At 37.4% G+C, this 19,587-nt stretch overlaps 1 protein-coding gene across 2 annotated transcripts in view; it reads right to left on the bottom strand.

Moving 5' to 3' along the window:
- Nucleotides 1-19,587, bottom strand: part of Tmlhe (trimethyllysine hydroxylase, epsilon) — a 104,906-nt gene that overhangs the window by 42,208 nt on the left and 43,111 nt on the right. The window contains exon 2 of one of the 2 annotated variants that reach the window (XM_050124954.1): nt 5,262-5,443. In XM_050124954.1, the coding sequence (XP_049980911.1) occupies nt 5,262-5,442 (181 nt within the window). In that variant the 5' untranslated portion in view covers nt 5,443. Of the gene's footprint in view, nt 1-2,707; nt 2,733-5,261; nt 5,444-19,587 lie in introns of those variants that run through there. The other variant, XM_050124955.1, reaches the window with a different exon arrangement.

A 19,587-nucleotide genomic window follows, 5' to 3' on the forward strand; every position in this document is an offset into this window, starting at 1 on the left:
GAGCCTAGCCAGTTTGGATGTTCACCTTCCTAGACATGGACAGAGGGGGGAGCCCCCTGGACTTTCCACAGGGCAGGGAACCTTGACTGCTCTTTGGACTGGAGAGGGAGGGGGAGAGGAGTGGGGGGAGGGGGAGAAGAGTGGGAGGAGGAGGAGAAGGGTGGGGGGAGGAGGAGAAGGGTGGGGGGAGGGGGAGGGAAATGGGAGGCTGGGAGGAGGCGGAGACTTTTTTCCCTTTTCATAATAAAAAAAAAAGAAAAAACATTGTTTCTAGTAATACCATGTCTATATCCTTGTTTGCCACAATTATAACATGTGACATTTCTATTTTTCCTCAAATATCTGGAAATCACCTCTCATATCCATGCACCATCATACTCCTGACATTGAATATTACTTGTAACTCAAATCCATTCCTATAAAGGCGCTGACCTAGGCTTTAACAGCCTAATTATCCTTTTGCATAGAGATTGGCATTTTCAAAAGCCAGTGATTTGATTATTATTTTTCTTGCTTCTGAATTTGGTATCATTCTGTTTACTGCTGAAGTCCATCTTTGTAAGAAATCTGTAGCCTTCCTTTCAGTCCTATATAACCTAAAGTTATATTACTCAATTTTCTTTCCTATTTCTCCAATTCTGTCTCAAGCATTCAAAGCTGTTGTGTTGCATAAATCCAGTTTGTGGTCATCATATACAGATTGCCTTTTTATAGTAGCATAATCTCCTTCTTCAAGAATTTGATTTTGGGGTATTTCCATACATTTAGCTTTACTCTATTATTCAATAATCTTTTCCTCTTCTCTGAACAAGGTACTCTATTGTAATTGTGAACCAGGCTCTAAAACACCTTTAACCAATTCTATCTAGTTTTCAGGGGTAATTCTATTACACACTGACCACGAGTTTAACATTTGGTTCACAAAAGGTGAATTCATGCCTCATGAGACTATTGCTCCCTTAAATCCCCTTAAATCTAACACTGGCACAGGAGTCCAGTTAACTATAATGGAATTTTTGACATTTGGCAATTACTATAAAGTTATTGGATATCTTAAGGTTGTTTGTTTGAAAACTTTAGACTTTTCCTCACTATTCTTATAATGCAATGCTGAAATTGGTTCTCAATTAAATTCCTCTGGCTAGATTTGGATTTGAATAGCTGTGTAACCTGTTTTATTAGGTTTTTCTAAGGGCTGTATCTTAGCTCTCAGATGAACCAACTTTTTAGTTATAACCAAAAATAATAAAAACCCAGAGACAGACACTAGGGTTCAAAATAATAATCAGAAAAGCAAAGCAGTCAGCCACTGGCTCTTACCTGTACCTCAGACTGAAAATGAATGATCCTGCCCTCCATGAATCTTCAGACTGAGACTGAGCACGAGACCTGTCTCTTCCCATCTTATATTCCTCTCTAGTGCTGGGATTAAAGACATGCACCACCACAATCTGGTCTCTATGACTAACTATTATGATGCCTAGGATTAAAGATGTGTGCCACCACTGCCTGATCTGTATGAATGACTAGTGTGGCTGCTTTGCACTGATCTTTAGAAAAGCTTTTTTTTATTAAAACACAAATAATATGCCACTATAATGAAATAAGTCAAACATGGAATGAAATATGTGATATGATTTCAGATGTTATGTGGAAAACAAAAAAAAAATTCAACTATACAGAGATAGAGGCTGAAGCAGTAGTTACTGGGAAAAAGACAACTGGGAGGAAATAGGAAATATATATCAGGAGATACATAGTAGAATAGAAGATATTCAAGACTATAAATCTAATATACAATGTGAGTATAGTTAATAGGTTTATAAATATTAGGTTGCTTAATAAGTAATCATTTTATTATCTACATGTATCTCATAATACCATGTTGCATTAAATTTACACTAAATTAAAAATAAAATTTTAAAAAGAGACATTTATTCAAGAAAATATCTACTGAACTTTAGTTAGTAAAAACAGGGACATGTGCTCAGCTTTAGATGCTCTTTGTTCCTACTCTAGCTCCATTAGCAGTATTTTTATAAGGGTAGACAATCCAAAAAAACCTGCAGTTCTGCTGTCAAAGTGAACTAACTTGATTTGGAAAAGAGTTCAGAAAAATCCATGCCCTAGGTTTTGTGCAGGCAAGAAACACAGTAAAAGAATACCCAGAAATCTAATAACATGAACCAGAGAATGAGGTATTATAAAGAGTCTTGAAAAGCTCCAATATGCATTTATGTTTGGAACGACAGACACTTATGCAAGTCTATATGTACACTAAGGAAAGATGGAAAATTGTAAGGGTGTTCTACTTATCCCTGGAAGAAAATGAAGCATTGTGCAGTCATAAAGAAAATATGAGAAAAGGAGAAAATAAAAACAATGGTAGACTTCTAAGTAGCATAAATATTTAATGTGACTCAATTTACACATATATCAATTGGCAAAAGAAACAAACATTGATGGTTTGAGGTTTTTAAGAATGACTTTTGGGATGGCCTATATGCTATTCCAAAGATTCTCAGTCTCAGAACTATGATACATATGCTGAAACAGTATGGCTCCTTCTGATTATTCAATATATATATATATATATATATGTATATATATTCACTTAATTAATGTACTAGCTACTTCAGTATTTGTGGTGGAACCTTCATGGTTTTCATATGAAAAACCATACCTTTTCTTTTTCTCACCTAATTACCTTGGTTAAGGTTTCGAGTCTAATGATCAATAGAAGCAGCAACTGTAACCTTTCTATCTTCTTTGTGATCTTAGAAGAAAGATTTCAATTTAAGAGCTCCAAATATCCAAAGCAATTTTGGCTAGAAAGGACAAAAGTAGAGATATCATATTACCTAATTTCAAAAGATGTTACAAAACCATAATAATGAACATGGCATATAACTGTTATAAAAATAGACAAATTGACCTGTGGGACAAAGAGCTGATGTAGGATTTCCCTCTGAATGCTGTGATTACCACTGATTAATAAAGAAACTGCTTTGGACCTATAGCAGGGCAGAGCAGAGGTAGGCAGGGAAAATTAAACTGAATGCTGGGAGAAAGAAGATGGCGTCAGAGAGAAGCCATGTAGCCCCACCAGATACAGATGCTAGAACTTTACCTCTTAAGCCACAGCCTCGTGGTGATACATAGATTAATAGAGATGGGTTAATTTAAGATATGAGTTAGCCAGAAATACGCTTAAGCTATTGGTCAAATAGTATTGCAAATAATATGGTTTCCGTGAGATTACTTTGGTTCTGGGCAGCCGGGAACAAACAAGCAGCCTCCTACAACAGAGAACCATGTGTTCTAAAGTACACATGAAAACCCACATTCTGAGACATAAAACAAAGCTCAAAAGGTTAAAGAAATCTAAAAATATATAATGTTTTCTCAGTATAATGGAATTAACTAGAAATAAATAATAGTAAAATATAAAAGTACTGTGCACTTAGAAATTAAGCTATAAGCATTTAAATATATGATTTAATAGTTTCAAATAAAATAAAAACATTCTGAACTAAATCAAAATGAGTATACAGTTTACAAAAAAATTAGAAGATGCTGTGGGAAGATTTACAGCTAGTAACTATCTGCCTACTGGGGCGTGGCCTCATAGACTATTTACCTGGATGCGGAAGTGCATCCTGCCCCTTCTCTCCTCCCCCTGGGCCCCATTTTGCTGGTTCGGTTTGTTTTGGATCTCATCTTTATCCATCATTCAAGCAGAGAATCCTGATTTGCAAGTTTTACCCCTTAATAAATGCCAGTCTACTTCTTAGTTCTGAGCTAGTGTGGGATTCCTTTTTTTAAGCGTCCAATCTCTCAACCATCAAGAAAGCACTAAAGAAGTGATTAGAAGGAAATATATTGCAATAAATGCATACAGTAGAAGATCTAAAATTAACAGCCTAAGTTATAACATTAAGAAATAAAACAAGAACAAATTAAAGTTAATGAATAGTCAAAAATGGATAAGAAATAGATTGAAAATGAGAGATAAGAAAAAAATCAATGAACCCAAAAATGATTTCCTTGAAAGAAATAAAACTAATAAATCTTTAGCCAAGTTAGTCAAGATAAAAGGGAAAAGAAACAAGTTACCAACACCAAAAAAATTAGTTTAAAGTTGATTAGCTACAAAAAAAGTCAAGAAAAATATTCCATTCATTTAGTTCCTAAAATAAAGTACCTAGGAATAAATTTAGCCAACAAATAGCATCTCTGTATTCAAAACTATAAAACATTGATGAAAGACTTGAGAATACAGAATAAATATATCATTGGAGCACCTGTAGTCATTGCTGATATAATCAAGTTTAAAAGATATAATGATTGTCATCTTTATAAGGAGAGGCTTACTTCAAAATAATGTAGAGGACAATGTAATGGAAGCAAGATTGAAGTGATGATTCTATAAGCAAGCAAGCAAAGAAACAAAAAAGCCAAGAAAATAGAATAGGTTAACTGAAGATTCTGTCAAAGACCTTTGAAGGGAGTGCAGCCTTACCAATACTATGATTTTCCAAAGACATTGTGAGAAAATATATTTCTATGTTTAATTCGATCTGTTTACTTCTCTAGTTGGCCATGTCAACCTGGAAGAGTGAGCCTAAAAATGAAGTGTTCTGAAGTTTCATGTATATAGCCAACTTTATTCAGAATATAAGATAATTTATAATCTGAGGGTTAAGAAGAATCACCCGAGTAAAGTATACAATTACCAGGACAAGCCACATGTGGCAAAAACATGTTTTTTCATAGAGGCATATGAATAACAACAGCTGAAACAAACTCACATTTATTCATTACAACTGGTAGGAACATGAAAGCAAATTCCAAGAACAATTCTGTGCTTTTAAAAAAAACTGAGGTCACAAGACTCTTGTTTTCTTGGAGTTTTCTCACAAGCACTCAGAATTTCCCTCATACAACTCCATTCTTGGAGTGTGTTCTGACACTATTCAGTTTAAAATCCTTTCAGAAACCTTAGGAATCAATACAATGGGTAAAGCTCGCTCTACCCTTTAACTTGTAGTACTTTCTGTAGTTGTAATATTCCTAGTCTATATGCTTTAAACACTTTACCATGGCTATTGAGGCTTTCTTTTTTTTTTTTTTTCTTAGATGATACAGGGTATGGAGTTTGGCTGGAGCACTGCAGAGTTATCTCTAACTAAGATGGGATTTTAGTGTGCTATCTGTTTTTACCACAATTAAAAATTAATATGTCCTCACACATCTCTTACCCAAATGATCTTCATGTTGGAGCCAAGTACAATTCACAGACTTGGAAGATGTATGGCACCAATGGATGGATAAGGAAAATAAACTTTTAAAGTTGGACAGGTGAAGAGCTTGACCTATGTCTCCTCTCTTCATCAAATTCTGCAGCCTGCTTTGTAGGTGCAACAACTTATGGCACCACATCCTAGAAGACAAGAGAGAGTAACATAATTTATATTAGGCCATGGGAATAATGATACAATTATAAATATAGCTATACGTATTATAAAACAATAGGTTTAATGATCTTAATTAGACAAACCAGATAATTTAAAACCATAGTTATCTTAATTTGTGGTATGGGAAGAGGAAGAAAGCCATGTAACCAAAAAAAGTCTATGTGGTTCTTCAGGTGACTCTATTTAATGACCTGACAAATATGTAGTAAAGTTAGTAAAAACAAAAAACTAATTTTGAGTTGACTTGTGTATGTGTACATATATATGTACACATATATGTATATTTATATGTAGGTTTGATAATATGTACTGAATTTTATGTTGATTTATGAGATGAAACTAATAACATATAAATACCATAGGTAGAGACTCAAAAGAAGGTGATCCCAAAGAAAAACATATAGCTATCCTCCTGATTATGGGAAGTAGACAAGATTGCCGGGCAAAAAATGGGATCTTGGGGGTGGGGTGGGAGGGGGATAAGGGGAGATGGGGAGAGAAAAGTGAGAAGGGGAGGTTGGGGGGAACTTGGGAAACGGGATGTTTGGGATAAAGGAAGGTTGGATAGGGGAGCAGGGAAGCACACATCTTAATTAAGGGAGCCATCTTAGGGTTGGCAAGAGATTTGGTGCTCCCAGGTGCCCAGGGCGATGTCCCCAGTTAGTTCCTGGGGCAGCTGAGGACAGAGAACCTGAAATGACCCTATCCTATAGCCATACTGATGAATATCTTGCATATCACCATAGAACCTTCATCTGGAGATGGATGGAGATAGAGACAGAGACCCACACTGGAGCACCGGACTGAGCTCCCAATGTCCCAAGGAGGAGCAGAAGGAGGGAAAATATGAGCAAAGAAGTCAGGACCACGAGGGGTGCACCCACCCACGGAGACAGTGGGGCTGATCTATTGTGAGCTCACCAAGGCCAGCTGGACTGCGACTGAAAAAGCATGGGATAAAACCGGACTCTCTGAATATGGCGGACAATGAGGGCTGCTGAGAAGCCAAGGACAATGCCACTGGGTTTTGATCCTACTTCATGTTCTGGCTTTGTGGGAGCCTAGCCAGTTTGGATGTCCACCTTCCTAGACCAGGATGGAGCGGGGAGGACTTTGGACTTTCCACAGGGCAGGGAACCCTGACTGCCCTTCAGACTGGAGAGGGAGGGGGAGAGGAGTGGGGGAGGGGAGAGGAGTGGGAGGAGGTGGAGGGAAAAGGGAGATGGCGAGGGAAATGGGAGGCAGGGAGGAGGCGGAATTTTTTTTTCAATAAAAAATTATATTAAAAGACTTTAGTGATTTCTTGGGAGCATTCTGAAATAACAGGCTATGAAGTTGGTGACTAAAAAAAATTTTGAGCTTTTGTGGATGATAGCAGAGAGGAGAATGATAAAAGGCTTTTACTGATATGCATATGTATTATATTTGTTTTCTTCACTGTTTCTTGTTTCTCACCTCATGCAGAGAGGTATTATATATGATGGGCTCCATAAATGAGTTATGGATTTTCTATTTTTAAAATGTTAAAAACATAAAAATGAAGGTAGATGAAGGTAGTATGTGATTTGTAAAGTCTAAAATATTTGCCATCTCTTCAAAGATCCTAACCCATAGTCTAATACTTAGTTTTTATTCAAATATACCCTGCAACATAAAATAAGTCCTTCCAAATCCACTCTTGAGAAGTTGTAAATTCATTCATTACTTATTTTTCCCAATAAACATTAACTCATATTAAATATATACCAGAATTTATCTCTCTCTGCTTGCATATTCCTGCTACCAAAGCTACAGTTAGTTGCGCCTGTTGCCAGGACTTCCTTAAATCATTTGCCAGAATAAATACTTATTTTCAAAAGTTGTTTTGTCAGATATTTTGTCATACCGATACAACTTGGAAAACAACAAGGATACAACTATAAGGACTGAACTGAGTCTGACAGACTGAGGGATTGGTAGAAAAGAAACCAGGGTCAAGGTGGGAGGACACCCATTGGAAAAGTTAAATATGAGCCTCAGACACTGAAAATTATATGTGAAAATGTAATTATTCAGAACAACATAAAGAAGACTATAGCTGTGGGTGGACAAAGCACAGGTATACCTTTTATAAGCAATGATGAAAACCAGGAAAGCAAGGAATTGTATATTCAATCCTTGGAAGTAAACAATTGCCACTCAAGATTGCAATCTTGAGAAAACATATTTTTGAGTTTAATATAAACAGAAAAGTTTATTATAGATTTATAGGTAGGAGTCAAAAGAGAGAAGGAGGGAGGGAAGAATATAGATAGAGAAAAGGGCTCTTGTATAAGAGGAAGGGTCCCAGGAGATAGGATAACATCAAGTTGTTAGTCTGGGGCCTTTTTAAAGGACTAATGGCAGAAACTGGGATGAAGTATGGGGAGGAGTATGAGTTGATTATTTCAGTTGTCCCAGCAAGGTGTTTATGTGCCTCCTCTCAGTTTCAGTTATGTGTTGTTGCGGGAGCTCCTTTCGCTCCTTCATTCAATAGCCGCTGAGATACCAGGTCATTGGAGCTTGGTCTCTCTCTCTCTTTAAAAAAGCGGCCACTTCCCTTTGCTCTCTCTCTGGCTTCTGGCTCTGCTTCTGGCGACTAGGCTCCCTTCCTGATTGCGCAGAGGGCTGTTGTCTGGGATGGTGATCTTTAAGTTTTTCCCCCTTAAATAAATAACCATCCTATTAATCATAATTCCAAACTGGTGTGGGATTGTTTGTGACTTACGCCTTCAATGTAGTCACATAGAGGCTTTATGCAAAAGCACTCACTTAGGGGATAATAAAGAAAAAGAACTGTTTAACTTTGGCACTGCTCCAGCAAAGGAATGCATGGAACTTCTGCTTTGAGGTCCTAACCCCTACCAGACCAGTTTCTGTCTCTTGTTCTCATCATTCTCCTCATCTAAAGAAGTAACGCTGAAATCATTTAGGAGTCAGACCAGGGATCAGAGCCCACAAATACTCTTTGGCAATTCTGGCCTCTGGCAGTACAGAACCAAGGACATTTTAAATTTGTGGCCAAGGGCATGAATCGAGGCCCCAATACATAAATAGTATGTCCTGTTTTTTTTTATTATTATTATCTCCTGTCCTCATCTTTCCCTCCTCTGAAGAGGTGACATTAGATTTCATTAGGGAACTGGGATCATGATCTACATACCCTTTTAAAGTTGAGTAGGGTTGTCAGGTGCAGCAGTTGGGGTACTACTGCAGTGGTTCTTTCTAAGGGACCTTGAATATTCATCAGTGGTTTTATCTGGATAATTGTTATATGTAAGGTGGAAAGGAACTCTTTGGCTAGTGCCTATAAAGTAATATAAGAAAGTAAAGGCAAGACTTAGCATTCCTGTGAAGTTGAAGCCTGGATTGCCTTGGAGATCCTAAAGTGTTGGAAATGCCAGAGCTGTGGCATACCTGCCTAGGAAAGCTGTTAATAGAAAGTAGAAGCAGTTGAAGAGAGAGAAGTGTGTTGCAATCAACAAAGCTGAAAGGAGTTGTAGATCTGAAGCGCAATTTGACCTCAGACATGGAGATGTAGAGTTTGGAGTCTACCCAGCTGGGTTTTGGTCCTGCTTTGGTTCAATATTTTCTCATTGTTTCCCTCCATCCCTTTTGGAAAAGTAATGAATATCCTGTGCCATTATATGTTGAAATAGATAATCTGCTTTTTTGTTTTGATTGTACAGGGGTTAAAGTTAAAAGATTGCATGAATCTCAGAAGAGACTTTGAACTTTTAAACAAGTTTGAGACTGTTATAGGCTATGAGGGCTTTTAAAGGTTGGACTAAATGCATTATGCACTATGTTATGACTACAGGTGTATGGAGGCCAGGTGGTGGTTTCAATAAAAATGGCCCCTTTAGGCCCACTGGGAAAGGCATTATTAGAAGGTGCGGCCTTGTTGGAGTAGGTGTGGCCTTGTCGAAAGAAGTGTGTCATATGGAGAAGGATTTGAGGTTTCAAAAGCTCAAGCCATGCCTAGTCCTGGGAGGTCCTGCTACTCAGAGGTTGCAGTCTATCATGGACTGGCAGCTCTCTCCAAGCTGGGCAACATGGATAACTTCCACTTCCTGGTGGAAGGCACCCTGTTTTCTGGTAGACCTTATTTGGAAACTGTCCCTAGAACTGGATGTCTGACGTATCTCTAATATGACCCTGGAAGCAGTTCTCTGCAAAAACTCTTACCCCTGATGCCCACATGGTAATTAGACATTGTGCTAGGAACATTCAAATAGGACCACACTTCCACATATGATAACTAAGACTTGTAACTAGGAACTTTATGATAGGAGCATGTTGTTTAATGCAAATTAGGTGATTTCCAAACTACTGTTCCCAATCCTATATATTCCCTATACTCTGGAGTAAAGTTGAGCAGAGTCACTGAAGTAGTCTCCTGGACAGATGTCATCCTCATGTTCACAGGCTGTTCAAGGCTTTCTGTCATTGCTTCTACCCCTTGTCCTTGTTGATTAGTAGCTAACAGGCTGTGAAGATAAAGGGGAGCCACAGACTAGTGGTTCCCTGTCTCTTCCTGCTGCCTGCTGATCCATATGTAGAATTCTCAGCTACATTTCCATGACCAAGTCTGCCTACATACTACCATGCTTCCTGTCATGATGATAATAGACTAAAACTCCGATGAAATGTTTTCCTTTATAAGACAAAATAAGATTATATTAGCAATCCAAATCTTAGGCAGAGAACCAATAGAGGCCCAAACAAAGGACATTTTCACATGTCAGAATTAAAGTTCATTAGCATCTCTTGATGGGCTTACAATGTATTCATTGGACTTTTCTCAAGGGTTTTTTGTTGGTCTCCAATGCTGGACTCCAGAGTGATGAACCCAGAATCTGAGCCAAGGTCATAGTGTTCTATATATGAGCAGCATCTTCCTTATAAAGAAGAAAATCCTTAATGAGAAAAATATTGTCTAAACAGCATCTCATACAGATTTGTGATTTCATGAGCTGCTAAGAAAAGAGCCATTTTAATCTTTGGTTATAATTTCCTTTTTGGGTATATAAAACCATGGAGATGGCCAAAATTAAGCATTTTTTTCTTTTTGACTATTAAGTCCAGTTGAGAATATTACCCTTAGGAGTCATTTTATCTTGAGATAAGCCTCTAAAACAAAAAATAAAATCAGTTGCTCCATCTGTTGAGAATGGACCAAAGGCCTCACTTGACCATGGAAGCATGGAAGTATGTATCCCTCTGTGTTGATTCTCCTCACAATCATACTTTTAATATAGAGAAATATAGATATCTCTAGACAAAAACAACCTAAAACAATTTATGACCAGCAAGATGACAGTAGTGTATAATGGATTCTTAAGACTGTCTCAATCTCAAGGGCATAAAACAATAAATTTTGTAACAGGAGTAGATGAATAACTAGGTAAGAATACATTATATCCATTATAATAAGAGTTTTCATTGTTGTGAAGAGACACAATGATTATGACAACTCTTATAAAGAAAATATTTAATTGGGATGACTCACAGTTTCAGAGGTTTAGTCAATTATTATCATGATAGGGAGCATGGCAGTGTGCAGACAGATGTGGTCCTGGAGTAGACAGCAGGTAGTCAACTAAAACACTGGGCTGTATCCTGAGCATAGGAAGCCTTAATGCCTACTCTCATAGTGACACACTTCCTGCAACAAGACCATACCCACTCCAACAAAGTCACACCTCCTAATAGTGCCATTCTCTATGAGATTATGAGGGCCAATTACATTCATACTACCACAGTGTCCAACACAGTACTGTAGCAAGATTTTCTCTGTGCTGTCAGTTCCCAAATAACAACACAGACACTTGTTATTAAATAGGAAAGCTCAGCCTATATAGGTTAGGCTTCTCCAACTAGCTCTTATAAACTAAATTAACCCATTTGTATTAATCTACATTTGGCCCCATGACTTTTTACCTTTCTTCCATCTTGCAATTCCTGTTTCCTCTTATATCCTCTGGTGTTTCTCCTGTACCTAGATTCATCTCCTTTTCTTCTCTCTTTTTGCCTGGAAGCTCTACCTAACCTCTTCCTGCCTGGCTATTGGTAATTCAACTCTTTATTAAACCAATCAGAAGGTATGTTGGAAAAACGACACCTTTACAGTGTATGAAAAGATTATTTGACCACACAGTAATCAGCAAACCTTTAGAACTAATATGGGAGAAAGAAAATAACAAATAATAATTCAACCAACCAGAAAAATCAATCCCCCAAACACAGAAATTCTCAAAACTCAAAAATGACAATGTAGAGACACAGACTGCAACTGAACAGAGTGGACCAAGAGGTGAGTGACCGCCCAACCAGCTGGAGAGCCCAATCTCTAGGCCCTAGGCCCCGGGGCAAAATCCTAAGTCCTGCCCTGCCCTGCACTGGTACACTAGCCAGCCAATGGACAAACCTCCTTCAGGCATGCTGCTCAAAACCCCCCTACAGGACCCTTTAATCTACAAGTCCCACTCTGCCTCCAAACCTACCCATTTCCTACAACCTCAGTGATTCTCCAAGAGACAGACTGTGACTGTACAGAGCAGACTAAGAGGTAAGTGACCAGCCCCTCAGCTGGACAACACAGTCTCTAGCTCCTAGGCCCTAGGGCAAAGCCATGGCCCCCTTCCCCACCTACATCAGTTGTAATAGCTGGCCAATGGGCAAGCCTCCTAGAGGAAGGCTGCTCCAACAGCCTCCATAAGAGCTTGTAAGGGGTTGGAAAATATTTTCCAATCAAATGGATCTAAGAAACAAGCACGTGTAGCTATTCTAATATCTAACAAAACAGACTTCAAAATTATTCAAAAGAGATGGAGTAGGACACTTCATACTCATCACAGGAAAAAAATCCATCAAAGTGAAATCTCGATTATGAACATCTATGCCCCAAATACAAGGGTAGCCACACATGTAAAAGAAACATTACTAAAGCCTAAATCACACATCAAACCCCACACACTAATAGTAGAAGACTTCAACACTCCACCCTCACCAATGGATAGGTCAGCCAGACAGAAACTTAACTGAGAAATAAGAGAACTAACAAATGTCATGAATCAAATGGACTTAATAGGTAGCTATAGAACATTTTATCAAAACACAAAAGAATAGATCTTCTTCTCAGCATCTTATGGAACCTTCTCTAAAACTGATCACATAATCTATAACAAAGCAAACCTCAACAGATGTAAAAAAAATTGGAATAACTCCTTGTATCCTTATTGGATCACCATGACTTCAAGTTAGAATTCAACAACAACAACACTAATTGCAGAAAGCCTAAAAACTCATGGAAACTGAACAATGCCCAACTGAATCACTCATGGGTCAAGGAAGAAATAAAGAAAGAAATTAAAGACTTCCTAGAATTCAATAAAAATAAAGGCACAACATACCCAACTTACAGGACTACAGGACACTATGAAAGCAGTGCTGTAGATAGAAATTTCTGTCCTGCAGCTGTTCAGTCCCAAAGAAACAGAGGCATATATTAATTGTAAACTATTTGGACTACTAGCTTAGATTGATTATTAACTAGATATTACAACTTAAATTAACCCATAATTCTTATCTATGTTTAGCCACATGACTTGGTACCTTTTCTTAGTAAGGTATTCTCATCTTACTTCCTTTGTATTTGGCTGGTGACTATATCTCTGCCTTTCCTTTTCCCAGAATTTTCTTAGCCTGGTCACCCTGCCTATACTTCCTATCTGGCTACTGATCAATTAGTGTTTATTAATATGAATGACAAATCTCTACAGTGTACAAGAGCATTATCCCACAGCACAGTGCTAAGAGAAAATTTCAGAGCACTAAATGCCTACATAAATAAAGTGAAGAAATCTCACACTAGTGACTTAACAGCACACCTGAAAGCTCTAGAACAAAAAGAAGAAGACTCACCTAGGAGGAGTAAATGACAGAAAATAATTAAGTTGAGGGCTGAAATCAATAAAATAGAAACAAAAAATAATCAAAGAATCAATGAAACATGTAGCTGGTTCATCAAAGAAAAAATCAACAAGATAGACAAACCCTTACCAAACTAACTGAAAGGCAGAGAAACTATCAAAATTAATAAATTCAGAAATGAAAAGGAGGACATAACAATAGACAATGAGGAAATCCAGAAAATCATTAGGTCATACTTAAAAAATCTGTACTCCACAAAATTCGAAAATCTAAAAGAAATGGACAATTTTCTGTATAGGTACCACATACCAAAATTAAATCACTACCAGATGAACAACTTAAATAGACCTACAACTCAAAAGGTGATAAAAGCAATCATCAAAAGTCTCCCAACCATAAAAGGTCCAGGGACAGATTGTTTTAGTACAGAATTCTATTAGACTTCAATGAAGGGTTAATACCTATACTCCTCAAATTGTTCCACAAAGCAGAAATGGAAGAAACATTGCTGCTGTAGGATAATGCACTTGAACATTGTAAAGATTTGCCACTCATCTTGGTTTAATAAAATGCTGATTGTCCAGTAGCCAGGCAGGAAGTATAGGGTGGGACAACAAGACTAGGAAAATTCTGGGAAGAGGAAATGCAGAGACACAGTCACCAGACAGATGCAGAAGAAGCAGGATGAAAATGCCTTACTCGTAAAAGGCACCAAGCCATATGGCTGAATACAGACAAAAATTATGGGTTAATTTAAATTGTAAGAGTAGTTAATAATAAGCCTGAGCTAATAGGCCAAACACTTTAAAATTAATATAAGCCTCTGTGTGTTTCTTTGTGATTGAATGATTGTGGGACTGAGGGGGGAAGTAGAAACTTCTGTCTACACATTGTCGAACTCTTTTTATGATGCTACAGTTACCCTGATAACCAAACCAAACAAAGACATTACTAAGAAAGAGATTACAGACCAATCTCCCTTGTGAACATTGATGTAAAATTATTCAATAAAATAATGGCAAATTGAATCCAAAAACACATCAAAAAATTATCCACTATAATCAAGTTGATTTCATTCCGGAGATTCACGGATGGTTCAACATATGAAAATCTGTCAATGTAATTTACCATATAAATAAATTGAAAGAGAAAACCATATGATCATATCATTAGATATTGAAAAAGCCTTCAGCAAAATCTAACACCCATTTATGATAAAGGTCTTGGAGAGATCAGGGATACAAGGAACATATCTAAACATAATAAAAGCAATAAACTGCAAGCCAACAGATAATATCAAATTGAATGGAGAGAAAATTAAAACGATTCCACTAAAGTCAGGAGCAAGACAAGGTAGACCATTCTCTCGATATCGATTCAATATAGTACTCAAAGTTCTTGCTAGGGAATAAGACAACAAAAGTATATCAAGGAGATACAAATTGGAAAGGAAGAAATCAAACCTTCACTATTTGAAGATGATATAATAGTATATATAAGTGACCCCAAAATTTTGTTCAGGGAAGTCCTACAGCTGAAAAACACCTTCAGTAATGTGGTAGGATACAAGATCAACTCAAAAGCATCAGTAGCCCTCCTATATACAAATGATAAAATGGCTAAGAAAGAAATCAGAGAAACATCACCCTTTACAATGACCACAAATAACATAAAATCTCTTGGGTTAAAATGACCACAAAAAAAGGGTGGGGGGAAGGACCTGTATGAAAAGAACTTTAAGTCTTTGAAGAATAGAAATTGAAGAAGATATCAGACCTTGCTCTTGGATAGGTATGATCAACACAGTAAAAATGGCAATCTTACCAAAAGCAATTTACAGATTCAGTTCAATCTCCATCAAAACCCCAATACAATTCTTCACAGATCTTGAAAGAAAAATTCTCAACTTCATATAGAAAAACAAAAAAAACCCAAAATAGCCAAAACAATTCTGTATGATAAAGGCACTTTTGGAGGTATCATCATCTCTGACATCAATTTTTATGATAGAGCTAAAGTAATGAAAACAGCTTGGTACTGGCAGAAAAACAGACAGGTGAGCCAATGAAATAAAATAGAAGATCCTGATATTAATCCACACACCTATAAACACCTGATTTTTGACAAAGAAGCTAAAATTATACAATGGAAAAAAGAAAACATCTTTAACAAATGGTGCTAGCATAACTGGATGTTGACATGTACAAGAATGAAAAAGACCCATATTTATACACATGCATAAAACTCAAGTGCAAATGGATCAAAGACCTCAACATAAACCTAACCACACTGAATCTCACAGAAGAAAAAGTTGCATGTAGTCTTGAACACATTGGCACAGGAGACCACTTCCTAAATATAATACCAGTAGCACAGACACTAAGAGAAACAATTAATGAATGGGACCTCCTGAAACTGAGAAGCTTCTGTAAAGCAAAGGACACAGTCAATAAGACAAAATGACAGCCTGCAGAATGAGAAAAGATCTTCACCAATCCCACATCTGACAGAGGGCTGATATCCTAACTATACAAAGAACTCATGAAACGAGACATAAAATATAAAATAATCCCATTAAAAAGTGGGGTACAGATCTAAACAGAATTCTTAACACAAGAATCTCAAATGGATGAAAGATGTTTAAAGAACTCTTCAACATCCTTAGCCATTGGGGAAATGCAAATTAAAATGACTCTGAGATACCATCTTACACCAGTCAGAATGTCTAAAATAAAAAACACCGATGATAGCTTATACTGGAGAGGATGTGGAGTAAAGGGAACACTCCTCCACTGCTGGTGGGGGTACAAACCTATACAGCCACTTTGAAAATCAGTATAGCAGTTTCTCAGAAAATTGAGAATCAATCTATCTCAAGACCCAGACATACCATTAGCACCACATTGCAGCCTCTGCCTACATACCACTCTTGTGCATATACCCAAAGGATGCACACTCATACCACAAGAACATTTGCTCAACTATGTTCATAGCAGCATTATTCACAATAGCCAGAACCTAAAAACAACCTGGATTCCCCTCAACCAAAGAATGGATAAAGAGAATGTGGTACATTTACACAATGGAGTATTGCTCATTGTTAAAAACAATGACATTTTGATATTTTCACACAAATAAATGGAACTAGCAAAACTATCCTGAGTGAGGTAACCTAGACCCAGAAAGATAAACATAGTATGTACTCACTCATAAGTAGATATTAGATATAAACAAAGGATAACCATCTTATAGTCCACAATTCCAGAGAAGCTAGTTAATAAGGAGAATCCTGAGACTGTAGACTAAAGTTTCTGTATTGTCCAGTCCCATAGCCATTCAGTCCCAAAGAAACACACAGAGGCTTAATTAATTATAAACCCTTTGGCCTATTAGCTCAGGCTTATTATTAACTAGCTCTTATAACTTAAATTAAGCCATAATTCTTATGAGTGTTTAGCCATGTGGCATGGTACCATTTATCAGTGAGGCATTCTCATCTTACTTCCTCTGTATCTGGCTGATGACTGCATCTCTGCTTTTCCTCTTTCCATAATTCTCCTAGTCTGGTTACCCCTCCCTATGTTCCCTGCCTGGCTACTGGCCACTCAGCATTTTATTAAACCAATACTAGTGACAAATCTTTACAGTGTACAAGAGCATTATCCCACAGTAAGATACATACATGGATCCCCCTAGGAAGGGGAAATAGAAAAAGTCTCTTGAGAAAATTAGGAGCATGGAGAGGGGAAAAGAGGTCATAAGAGAAGGGAGAGGGGGGGAAGGGAAGAGAGGAGGAGTACATGAGGGAATGGGATGACCAAGATGGGTGAAGGACAGAGAGGAAGAGCTAGGAAATGGATATCTTGATTGAGGGAGCCATTAAGGGGTTAGTGAGAAACCTGACACTAAGAAAATTCCCAGGAATCCACAAGGACGACTCAGGTAAGACCTTAAGCAATAGTGGAGAGGGTACCTGAACTGGTCTTCCCCTGTAATCAGATTGATGACTATTTTCATTGTCATCATAGAATTTCCATCCAGTAACTGATGGAAACAGATGCAGAGATACACAGCCAAGCACTGGATCGAGCTCACAGAGTCCAATCGAAGAGAGGGAGGAGACATGACATAAGCAAATGGGTCAAGACCATGATGTGGCTACCCAAGAAATACCTGACCTGAGCTAGTGTGAGCTCACTAACTCTGGGGGATCCTGTATAAGACCAAAGTAGGCCCTCTAAATGTGGGTGACAATTGTGAGGCTTGGACACCAGGACTTATCCCTACTGTTTGAAATGGCTTTTTGAAGCTCATTCTCTTTGGAGGGATACCTTGCTCAGCCTAGATATGGATGGGGTGGGGCTTGGTCCTGCCTCAAAGTGATATGCCAGACTTTGCTGACTACCCATGGGAAGAAGCCTACACTTTCTGAGGACTGGATGGGGGTGGGGTGGGGGAAAGTGGGGGGAATGGAAATAGGAGAGGGAGTGTGAACTGGGATTTGTATGTAAAATGAGAAACTATTATTTTATAATAAAAAGAAATAAAAAACAATGTAAATGACTTCAACTCTTCAATTAAAAGACATAGACTATCTGACTGAATTAAAAAACAGGATCCATCTACATATTGTCTCTGAAAATATGCCTCACTCGAAAAGATACAGAATGAGAATGAAAAGATAGAAATCAGCCTTTAAGTAAATATAAACTGAAAGTAAGCTATTGTTGCCATTATAATATCAGAAAAAGTAAGGTTCAAACCAAAATTAGTCAGAAGAGATAAAGAAGCCATAATAATAAAGAAAACAATCAAGAATATATAACAATTACAAATATATGGACTAAATGTTGGAATTCTCAATTTCATAAAATATTAATAAATATAAAATCTCAGAGAATTACTGGTGCAATAATAGTAATTTTCCTACCAGATCCTCATCTATAAATATGTCATGTAAAAGAAAAGTCAATATAGTTCAAATGAGCCTAACACAAGTATATTGTGTATTCCAGTCAAAAAATCCAGAATATACATTCTTCTAGTAGAACATGGAATATTCTACTGACTGTTCTATGAAAATTTAAAAGAAATCCCTTAATTCAAATGAAAATAAAAGCACAACTTAACAGAACCTTGTGAATACAACAAAAGCATTTCTGATAGGAAGGTTTATATTATGAACGTTTTCTTGAAAAATCAGAGAATCTCAAAAAATAATGATGCATCTCAAGGTTTCAGAAAAACATAAACAAGTCAAACTCAAAAGCAGTAGATGTAGGGGACTAGAAAAAGATGCTCAGCAGTTAAGAGTACTTGCTTCTCTTGCAGAGGACCCTGGTTTGGTTCTTAAATCCCACATTAGGGCCTAATAAACTGTGACTCTTGTTTCATAAGACCTTAGTTAAGCTATGGTGGGTTGAGTGATAAATGTCTCTCACTGGCTCAGATGTGTGAGCACTTGGCCCTTCACTAGTGTTTTTATTTAGGTAGGTTTAGGTGGTAGAGCTGTATTGGAGGATATAGTCACTGGTAGAGGGCTTTGAGAGTTTATAGTCTCATCTCACTTCCAGTTCACTTTCTGTTTCATGTTTGCAATTAAAGTGATCTCTCAGCTTCCTGCTCCTTCTACCTTGCTTGCTGCTTACTGCCACACCTCTCTGTTGATTTGATATATTCTTATCTCTCTGAAACTGTAAGCCAAAATAATCTCTACCATAACTTGCTTTTGGTCATGGTGCTTTATCATAGTAACAGAAAAGTAACTATTAAAGAAGTTGGCACCAGGAACTTGGGGGTTGTGATAGATCTGATCATGTGGCTTTTAAGGCCTGGAAAGTTTTGTGAAAGGAAAATGAAGGAGTTTGGAGCTTTTGGCTTGAAAATCTATGGAGTGATTAGAGCTTAATGGGCTGTTATGGGAACTTGGAAGATAATGCTGAGAAAAATGCAGATGATGGTGGCCTGGCTTACGAGTTTCACAGAGAAGTTTAAGAGTCCCTTAAAGACTTCTTGGGGGTGTTTATGTGATATATTTGAATTGACAGTTGTGAAAGTGAAACCTTTGCTTTACTGTGACAATGGATACTCATCATCTGGAGCAGAAAAAAATCAGATGTGATTAATAGCAGATCAGTATCACAGAGGCAAAATCTTC

This window comes from Alexandromys fortis, unplaced genomic scaffold (genome assembly GCF_014885135.2).
Source record: "Alexandromys fortis isolate MF-2015 unplaced genomic scaffold, M_Fortis_MF-2015_v1.1 scaffold_225, whole genome shotgun sequence".
Classification (NCBI taxonomy): domain Eukaryota; kingdom Metazoa; phylum Chordata; class Mammalia; order Rodentia; family Cricetidae; genus Alexandromys; species Alexandromys fortis.